We start from the raw sequence: 10,000 nt of genomic DNA, 5'->3' as shown, positions 1-10,000 counted from the left end.
CGGTGTGTACAAAGGGCAGGGACTTAATCAACGAGAGATTATGACCCGCGCTTACTGGGAATTACTCGTTCATGGGAAATAATTGCAATCCCCAATCCCTATCACGAGTGGGGTTCAGCGGGTTACCCACGCCTCTCGGCGAAGGGTAGACACACGCTGATCCACTCAGTGTGGCGCGCGTGCAGCCCCGGACATCTAAGGGCATCACAGACCTGTTATTGCTCAATCTCGTGTGGCTGAACGCCACTTGTCCCTCTAAGAAGTTGGACGCCGACCGCACGGGGCCGCGTAACTAGTTAGCATGCCGGAGTCTCGTTCGTTATCGGAATTAACCAGACAAATCGCTCCACCAACTAAGAACGGCCATGCACCACCACCCACAGAATCGAGAAAGAGCTATCAATCTGTCAATCCTTTCCGTGTCCGGGCCGGGTGAGGTTTCCCATGTTGGGTCAAATTAAGCTGCAGGTTCCACCCCTGGTGGTGCCCTTCCACCAATTCCTTTAAAGTTCAGCTTTGCAATCATACCCCCCCCCCGGACTTTGGTTTCCCGGACGCTGCCCAGCGGGTCATGGGAATAACGCCGCCGAATCGCTAGTTGGCATCGTTTATGGTCAGAACTACGACGGTATCTGATCGTCTTCGAACCTCCAACTTTTGTTCTTGATTAATAAAAACATTCTTGGCAAATGTTTTCACTTTCGTTCCGTCTTGCGCCGGTCCAAGAATTTCACCTCTAGCGGCACAATACGAATGCCCCCGGCCGTCCCTCTTAATCATGGCCCCAGTTCAGAGAGAAAACCCACAAAATAGAACCGGAGTCCTATTCCATTATTCCTAGCTGCGGTATTCAGGCGACCGGGCCTGCTTTGAACACTCTAATTTTTTCAAAGTAAACGCTTCGGACCACGCAGGCGACTCAGCTAAGAGCATCGAGGGGGCGCCGAGAGGCAGGGGCTGGGACAGACGGTAGCTCGCCTCGCGGCGGACCGTCAGCTCGATCCCGAGATCCAACTACGAGCTTTTTAACTGCAGCAACTTTAAGATACGCTATTGGAGCTGGAATGACCGCGGCTGCTGGTACCAGACTTGCCCTCCAATTGATCCTCGTTAAAGGATTTAAAGTGTACTCATTCCTATTACAGGGCCTTGAAAGAGTCCTGTATTGTTATTTTTCATCACTACCTCCCTGAGTCGGGAGTGGGTAACTTGTGCACCTGCTGCCTTCCTTGAATGTGGTAGCCATTTTTTCAGGCTTTCTCTTCGGAATCAAACCCTGATTCCCTTTTACCCGTGGTCACCATGGTAGGCACAGAAAGTACCATCGAAAGTTGATAGGGCAGACATTCGAATGAGACGTCGCCGCCACGAGGGCCAGCGATCGGCTCGAGGTTATCTAGAGTCACCAACGCGGCCGGGGCGCCCCGGGGGGCACCCCGCATGGGTTTTGGGTCTGATAAATGCACGCATCCCCGGAGGTCAGCGCTCGTTGGCATGTATTAGCTCTAGAATTGCCACAGTTATCCAAGTAACGTTGGAGCGATCAAAGGAACCATAACTGATTTAATGAGCCATTCGCAGTTTCACTGTACCGGCCGTGTGTACTTAGACTTGCATGGCTTAATCTTTGAGACAAGCATATGCTACTGGCAGGATCAACCAGGTAGCCTCTCCCCTCTCGAGCGCGGAGCGGCCGGCCCGCGCCGGGCCCGCTCTCTCGCTGGGGTGAGATCGGTGTGTGTTTTTTTTTCCACCGTTTGCGCTGGAGGGCCAGCCCGCCTGCTGCTGCCGCGAGCACGCTGAGCCGGCCCACCGAGGCGACCAGTGTGAGTGCCATCGGGCGGCCCCCGTCAATGGGGGGGTCTGTGCGTTAGGTTTTGAGAAACTGGGTGTTTGCCGGAGCTTTTCCGCCGCCACCCGTGGGCGGGGAGGTTCGTTTCTGGGGGGGGAGAACCGCCGACCCCGCGGCGGGCTCCGTCATCGGACACCTGGGACAGACGGGGCTTCTCGGTCACGCTGCAAATCGCTCGGCCGGGGGAGAGAGAGCCGGGCGCGCGGAGCGCCCGGGGGGGGGTCCTCCCGGCCATAGAGGCGAACCCGCGGTCCGGAGGAACCGTCCGCCCGAACACCGGCGCTGGGCCGGCCGGCGGGGGCCCTCCGATGGCGGGTCACGAGTGCCAATCGGTCAGGGTGCGTTGGGTGCGTGTGTGTTTCTGTGCCTGGGGCTGGAGAGGCTGTTGAGGCGGCCGACTCTGGCCGATACGGGGCCTCCCCTGCCTGGGGAACGAGCTGGGAGGCCGCCGGGACCTCTTCCCTGGAGGTCCCGCTTTTCAAAAAGTAGGTTTCTCAAATCGTGCAGAGGGTAGCTTGGAAAACCGCCCCTAAGTGTGTCAGACGGGAGGGAGAAGGGGAGGCGGCGGACCTCTACCCGCTTCCGCGCCCGCCTTCTCCCCGTCCGAAACTTAGAGGTTTGGGGAAATCACTGCTGCTGGAATTTTTCTAAGTGTTTGACGGGGAGAAGGCGCGGGCGGAGGCGGCCCGAGCTCCGCCGCTTCCCCCGCGCCCTCTCCCCGTCTCAAACTTAGAGGTCTGGAAATCACCGCTGCTGCCGAGTTGTTTCAACGGCTCTGGCGGGGAGAGGGAGCGGGCGGAGGCGGCCGGAGCTCCGCCGCTCACCCCGGGCCCGTCTCCCGTCCTCACCCTCGCGCCCCTGGTACTCCGGCCGCATTGCTTTAACACTGGAAACGAGCGACGGAGAGCCCCCGCGCTCGATTTTAACGGATTTCCCCCCGCATCTCTCTCTCCCTCCCTCCCTCCCTCCCTCCCTCCCTCCCTCTTCTCCCCCTGGCTGGAAGCCTCCGAACGAACGAACGACCTCCCTCTCTCCCTCCGTGATGAAGCCCTGGAAGAATGAAACGAGGGAGGGAGGGAGGGAGGGAGGCAGGCAGGCAGGCAGGCAGGCAGGCAGGCAGGCAGGCAGGCTTTCTCCCGTTTTGATCCATTTCTCCCTCTACCCCTCTCTGGGAGCCTCCGATCTCCGCCTCTCGCACCTCCGCCACGCACTGGTGACAGGCATTAAAGGGGGCATGAGCTCCGTTTCCACCCAGCCTTTGCCAGGCTGCCTATCTCCCTCTCCCATCGCCGCGGAGCCCCCGAACGGCCGCCGCCGGCCCGAACGCGGACCCCCCGGCCCACGCCGAATGGCTGACCCCCCGGTGCTCGGCCCCCACGCGACCCACGGAGCCCCCGCTCGCGCCGGGCACCCCCGGGGCGCGGCTCGCTGGCCCCGACCGACCCGCCGCCCCTCCTCGCCGCTGAAAAAAATTAAAGGGGGCATGAGCTCCGATTCCGCCCGGCCTTTGCCAGCCCGTCCATTTCACCGCCCCGAGGCCGGGGAGCGCAACGGGGGCCGCCGCCGGCCCGAACGAGGACCCCCGGACCCCGCCGAAGGGCGGACCCCCCGGTGCTCGGCCCCCACGCGACCCACGGAGCCCCCGCTCGCGCCAGGCACCCCCGGGGCGCGGCTCTCGCTGGCCCCGACCGACCCGCCGCCCCTCCTCGCCGCTGAAAAAAATTAAAGGGGGCATGAGCTCCGATTCCGCCCGGCCTTTGCCAGCCCGTCCATTTCCCCGCCCCGAGGCCGGGGAGCGCAACGGGGGCCGCCGCCGGCCCGAACGAGGACCCCCGGACCCCGCCGAAGGGCGGACCCCCCGGTGCTCGGCCCCCACGCGACCCACGGAGCCCCCGCTCGCGCCAGGCACCCCCGGGGCGCGGCGCGCTGGCCCCGACCGACCCGCCGCCCCTCCTCGCCGCTGAAAAAAATTAAAGGGGGCATGAGCTCCGATTCCGCCCGGCCTTTGCCAGCCCGTCCATTTCCCCGCCCCGAGGCCGGGGAGCGCAACGGGGGCCGCCGCCGGCCCGAACGCGGACCCCCGGACCCCGCCGAAGGGCGGACCCCCCGGTGCTCGGCCCCCACGCGACCCACGGAGCCCCCGCTCGCGCCGGGCACCCCCGGGGGCTCGGCCCTCGCTGGCCCCGACGGACCCGCCGCCCTCCGCCTCTGCCACCTTCACCCAGCTCTGGAGCCTGACTTTAAAGGGGGGAATGAATCCCACTTCTCCCAGCCTGACTTCACCCATCTCCATGGCTGCGTGTGGCTGTCTTCTCTCCCCTGCCTGGGGGGAGACTCTGCAGCTCCCAGGCCTCCCTCTCACCCACCTTCACCCAGCTCTGGATGCAGGCTTTAAAGGGGGGAATGTATCCCTCCTCTCCCAGCCTGACTTCACCCATCTCCCTGGCTGTATGTGGCTGTCTTCTCTCCCCTGCCTGGGGGGAGACTCTGCAGCTCCCAGGCCTCCCTCTCACCCACCTTCACCCAGCTCTGGATGCAGGCTTTAAAGGGGGGAATGAATCCCTCCTCTCCCAGCCTGACTTCACCCAGCTCCATGGCTGTATGTGGCTCTCTTCTCTCTCCCCTGCCTGGGGGGAGACTCTGCAGCTCCCAGGCCTCCCTCTCACCCACCTTCACCCAGCTCTGGATGCAGGCTTTAAAGGGGGGAATGAATCCCTCCTCTCCCAGCCTGACTTCACCCATCTCCATGGCTGCGTGTGGCTGTCTTCTCTCCCCTGCCTGGGGGGAGACTCTGCAGCTCCCAGGCCTCCCTCTCACCCACCTTCACCCAGCTCTGGAGCCTGGCTTTAAAGGGGGGAATGAATCCCTCCTCTCCCAGCCTGACTTCACCCAGCTCCATGGCTGCGTGTGGCTGTCTTCTCTCCCCTGCCTGGGGGGAGACTCTGCAGCTCCCAGGCCTCCCTCTCACCCACCTTCACCCAGCTCTGGATGCAGGCTTTAAAGGGGGGAATGAATCCCTCCTCTCCCAGCCTGACTTCACCCATCTCCATGGCTGCATGTGGCTGTCTTCTCTCCCCTGCCTGGGGGGAGACTCTGCAGCTCCCAGGCCTCCCTCTCACCCACCTCCACCCAGCTCTGGATGCAGGCTTTAAAGGGGGGAATGAATCCCTCCTCTCCCAGCCTGACTTCACCCAGCTCCATGGCTGCGTGTGGCTGTCTTCTCTCCCCTGCCCGGGGGGAGACTCTGCAGCTCCCAGGCCTCCCTCTCACCCACCTTCACCCAGCTCTGGATGCAGGCTTTAAAGGGGGGACTGAATCCCTCCTCTCCCAGCCTGACTTCACCCAGCTCCATGGCTGCGTGTGGCTGTCTTCTCTCCCCTGCCTGGGGGGAGACTCTGCAGCTCCCAGGCCTCCCTCTCACCCACCTTCACCCAGCTCTGGATGCAGGCTTTAAAGGGGGGAATGAATCCCACTTCTCCCAGCCTCACTTCACCCTCTCCTGGGGAGACTCTCCAGCTCCCAGGCCTCCCTCTCTCTGTCTCCCACCTTCACCCAGCCCCGCAGGCAGGCTTTAAAGGGGGAATGAATCCCTCCTCTCCCAGCCTGACTTCACCCATCTCCATGGCTGCGTGTGGCTGTCTTCTCTCCCCTGCCTGGGGGGAGACTCTGCAGCTCCCAGGCCTCCCTCTCACCCACCTTCACCCAGCTCTGGATGCAGGCTTTAAAGGGGGGAATGAATCCCTCCTCTCCCAGCCTGACTTCACCCAGCTCCATGGCTGCGTGTGGCTGTCTTCTCTCCCCTGCCTGGGGGGAGACTCTGCAGCTCCCAGGCCTCCCTCTCACCCACCTTCACCCAGCTCTGGATGCAGGCTTTAAAGGGGGGAATGAATCCCTCCTCTCCCAGCCTCACTTCACCCAGCTCCATGGCTGGCTGTCTGTCTGTCTCCCTCCCTCCCTCCCTCTTCTCTCCACTTTCTCCTGAGGGGAGACTCTCCAGCTCCCAGGCCTCTCTGTCTCCCACCTCCACCCAGCTCTGGATGCAGGCTTTAAAGGGGGGAGTGAATCCCACTTCTCCCAGCCTCACTTCACCCAGCTCCATGGCTGGGTGTGGCTGTCTTCTCTCCCCTGCCTGGGGGGAGACTCTGCAGCTCCCAGGCCTCCCTCTCTCCCACCTCCACCCAGCTCTGGATGCAGGCTTTAAAGGGGGGAATGAATCCCTCCTCTCCCAGCCTCACTTCACCCTCTCCTGGGGAGACTCTCCAGCTCCCAGGCCTCCCTCTCTCTGTCTCCCACCTTCACCCAGCCCCGCAGGCAGGCTTTAAAGGGGGAATGAATCCCTCCTCTCCCAGCCTGACTTCACCCATCTCCATGGCTGCGTGTGGCTGTCTTCTCTCCCCTGCCTGGGGGGAGACTCTGCAGCTCCCAGGCCTCCCTCTCACCCACCTTCACCCAGCTCTGGAGCCTGGCTTTAAAGGGGGGAATGAATCCCTCCTCTCCCAGCCTGACTTCACCCAGCTCCATGGCTGCGTGTGGCTGTCTTCTCTCCCCTGGCTGGTGGGAGACTCTGCAGCTCCCAGGCCTCCCTCTCACCCACCTTCACCCAGCTCTGGATGCAGGCTTTAAAGGGGGAATGAATCCCTCCTCTCCCAGCCTGACTTCACCCATCTCCATGGCTGCATGTGGCTGTCTTCTCTCTCCCCTGCCTGGGGGGAGACTCTCCCAGGCCTCCCTCTCACCCACCTTCACCCAGCTCTGGAGCCTGGCTTTAAAGGGGGGAATGAATCCCTCCTCTCCCAGCCTGACTTCACCCAGCTCCATGGCTGCGTGTGGCTGTCTTCTCTCCCCTGCCCGGGGGGAGACTCTGCAGCTCCCAGGCCTCCCTCTCACCCACCTCCACCCAGCTCTGGATGCAGGCTTTAAGGGGGGGAATGAATCCCTCCTCTCCCAGCCTCACTTCACCCATCTCCCTGGCTGTGTGTGGCTGTCTTCTCTCCCCTGCCTGGGGGGAGACTCTCCAGCTCCCAGGCCTCCCTCTCACCCACCTTCACCCAGCTCTGGATGCAGGCTTTAAGGGGGGGAATGAATCCCTCCTCTCCCAGCCTCACTTCACCCTCTCCTGGGGAGACTCTCCAGCTCCCAGGCCTCCCTCTCACCCACCTTCACCCAGCCCCGCATGCAGGCTTTAAAGGGGGGAATGAATCCCTCCTCTCCCAGCCTGACTTCACCCAGCTCCATGGCTGCGTGTGGCTGTCTTCTCTCCCCTGCCTGGGGGGAGACTCTGCAGCTCCCAGGCCTCCCTCTCACCCACCTTCACCCAGCCCCGGATGCAGGCTTTAAAGGGGGGAGTGAATCCCACTTCTCCCAGCCTCACTTCACCCAGCTCCATGGCTGTGTGTGGCTGTCTTCTCTCCCCTGCCTGGGGGGAGACTCTGCAGCTCCCAGGCCTCCCTCTCACCCACCTTCACCCAGCTCTGGATGCAGGCTTTAAAGGGGGGGAATGAATCCCTCCTCTCCCAGCCTGACTTCACCCAGCTCCATGGCTGTGTGTGGCTGTCTTCTCTCCCCTGCCTGGGGGGAGACTCTGCAGCTCCCAGGCCTCCCTCTCACCCACCTCCACGCAGCCCCGCAGCCTGGCTTTAAAGGGGGGAATGAATCCCTCCTCTCCCAGCCTGACTTCACCCATCTCCATGGCTGCGTGTGGCTGTCTTCTCTCCCCTGCCTGGGGGGAGACTCTGCAGCTCCCAGGCCTCCCTCTCTCCCACCTCCACCCAGCTCTGGATGCAGGCTTTAAAGGGGGGAATGAATCCCTCCTCTCCCAGCCTCACTTCACCCTCTCCTGGGGAGACTCTCCAGCTCCCAGGCCTCCCTCTCACCCACCTCCACGCAGCCCCGCAGCCTGGCTTTAAAGGGGGGAATGAATCCCTCCTCTCCCAGCCTGACTTCACCCATCTCCATGGCTGCGTGTGGCTGTCTTCTCTCCCCTGCCTGGGGGGAGACTCTGCAGCTCCCAGGCCTCCCTCCCACCCAGCCTCTCCCTGCCCTGTAGCCTGGCTTTAAAGGGGGGATTTATCCCTCCTCTCCCAGCCTGACTTCACCCATCTCCATGGCTGCATGTGGCTGTCTTCTCTCCCCTGCCTGGGGGGAGACTCTGCAGCTCCCAGGCCTCCCTCTCACCCACCTTCACGCAGCCCCGCAGCCTGGCTTTAAAGGGGGGAATGAATCCCTCCTCTCCCAGCCTGACTTCACCCATCTCCATGGCTGCGTGTGGCTGTCTTCTCTCCCCTGCCCGGGGGAGACTCTCCAGCTCCCAGGCCTCCCTCTCTCCCACCTCCGCGCAGCCCCGGAGCCCGGCTTTAAAGGGGGGATGTATCCCACTTCTCCCAGCCTCACTTCACCCTCTCCTGGGGAGACACTCCAGCTCCCAGGCCTCCCTCTCACCCACCTCCGCGCAGCCCCGGAGCCCGGCTTTAAAGGGGGGATGTATCCCACTTCTCCCAGCCTCACTTCACCCTCTCCTGGGGAGACTCTCCAGCTCCCAGGCCTCCCTCTCTCCCACCTCCACGCAGCCCCGGAGCCCGGCTTTGAAGGGGGAATGAATCCCACTTCTCCCAGCCTCACTTCACCCTCTCCTGGGGGAGACTCTCCAGCTCCCAGGCCTCCCTCTCTCCCACCTCCACGCAGCCCCGGAGCCCGGCTTTAAAGGGGGAATGAATCCCTCCTCTCCCAGCCTCACTTCACCCTCTCCTGGGGAGACTCTCCAGCTCCCAGGCCTCCCTCTCACCCACCTCCACGCAGCCCCGCAGCCCGGCTTTAAAGGGGGAATGAATCCCACTTCTCCCAGCCTGACTTCACCCATCTCCATGGCTGCGTGTGGCTCTCTTCTCTCTCCCCTGCCTGGGGGGAGACTCTCCAGCTCCCAGGCCTCCCTCTCTCCCACCTCCACGCAGCCCCGCAGCCTGGCTTTAAAGGGGGGATTTATCCCTCCTCTCCCAGCCTGACTTCACCCAGCTCCCTGGCTGTATGTGGCTGTCTTCTCTCCCCTGCCTGGGGGGAGACTCTCCAGCTCCCAGGCCTCCCTCTCTCCCACCTCCGCGCAGCCCCGGAGCCTGGCTTTAAAGGGGGAATGAATCCCTCCTCTCCCAGCCTCACTTCACCCTCTCCTGGGGGAGACTCTCCAGCTCCCAGGCCTCCCTCTCTCCCACCTCCACGCAGCCCCGGAGCCCGGCTTTAAAGGGGGGAATGAATCCCTCCTCTCCCAGCCTCACTTCACCCTCTCCTGGGGAGACTCTCCAGCTCCCAGGCCTCCCTCTCACCCACCTCCACGCAGCCCCGCAGCCCGGCTTTAAAGGGGGAATGAATCCCACGTCTCCCAGCCTGACTTCACCCATCTCCATGGCTGCGTGTGGCTCTCTTCTCTCTCCCCTGCCTGGGGGGAGACTCTCCAGCTCCCAGGCCTCCCTCTCTCCCACCTCCACGCAGCCCCGCAGCCTGGCTTTAAAGGGGGGAATGAATCCCTCCTCTCCCAGCCTGATTTCACCCAGCTCCATGGCTGCGTGTGGCTGTCTTCTCTCCCCTGCCTGGGGGGAGACTCTCCAGCTCCCAGGCCTCCCTCTCTCCCACCTCCACGCAGCCCCGCAGCCTGGCTTTAAAGGGGGAATGAATCCCACTTCTCCCAGCCTGACTTCACCCATCTCCATGGCTGCGTGTGGCTCTCTTCTCTCTCCCCTGCCTGGGGGGAGACTCTCCAGCTCCCAGGCCTCCCTCTCTCCCACCTCCACGCAGCCCCGCAGCCTGGCTTTAAAGGGGGGATTTATCCCTCCTCTCCCAGCCTGACTTCACCCAGCTCCCTGGCTGTATGTGGCTGTCTTCTCTCCCCTGCCTGGGGGGAGACTCTCCAGCTCCCAGGCCTCCCTCTCTCCCACCTCCGCGCAGCCCCGGAGCCTGGCTTTAAAGGGGGAATGAATCCCTCCTCTCCCAGCCTCACTTCACCCTCTCCTGGGGGAGACTCTCCAGCTCCCAGGCCTCCCTCTCACCCACCTCCGCGCAGCCCCGGAGCCCGGCTTTAATGAATCCCTCCTCTCCCAGCTCCATGGCCAGCTCTCTCCCCTCTCTCCGGGGGAGCCTCCGGACAGCCTGGGGGACCCTGCG

General features: G+C 63.3%; 1 protein-coding gene across 1 annotated transcript; it reads right to left on the bottom strand.

Annotated features, from left to right (window-relative positions):
- Positions 1–3,122: 3,122 nt before the first annotated feature.
- On the bottom strand, positions 3,123–4,145 carry LOC125884645 (translation initiation factor IF-2-like). Its single transcript, XM_049569622.1, has one exon. The coding sequence runs from the start codon at positions 4,143–4,145 to the stop codon at positions 3,123–3,125; it is 1,023 nt and encodes a 340-aa protein (XP_049425579.1).
- Between the last annotated feature and the right edge of the window lie 5,855 nt (positions 4,146–10,000).

Source organism: Epinephelus fuscoguttatus, linkage group LG24, assembly GCF_011397635.1.
Source record: "Epinephelus fuscoguttatus linkage group LG24, E.fuscoguttatus.final_Chr_v1".
Lineage (NCBI taxonomy): Eukaryota > Metazoa > Chordata > Actinopteri > Perciformes > Serranidae > Epinephelus > Epinephelus fuscoguttatus.
The sequence above is the reverse complement of the archived record's forward strand: the minus strand, read 5'-3'. Positions and strand labels throughout refer to the sequence as shown.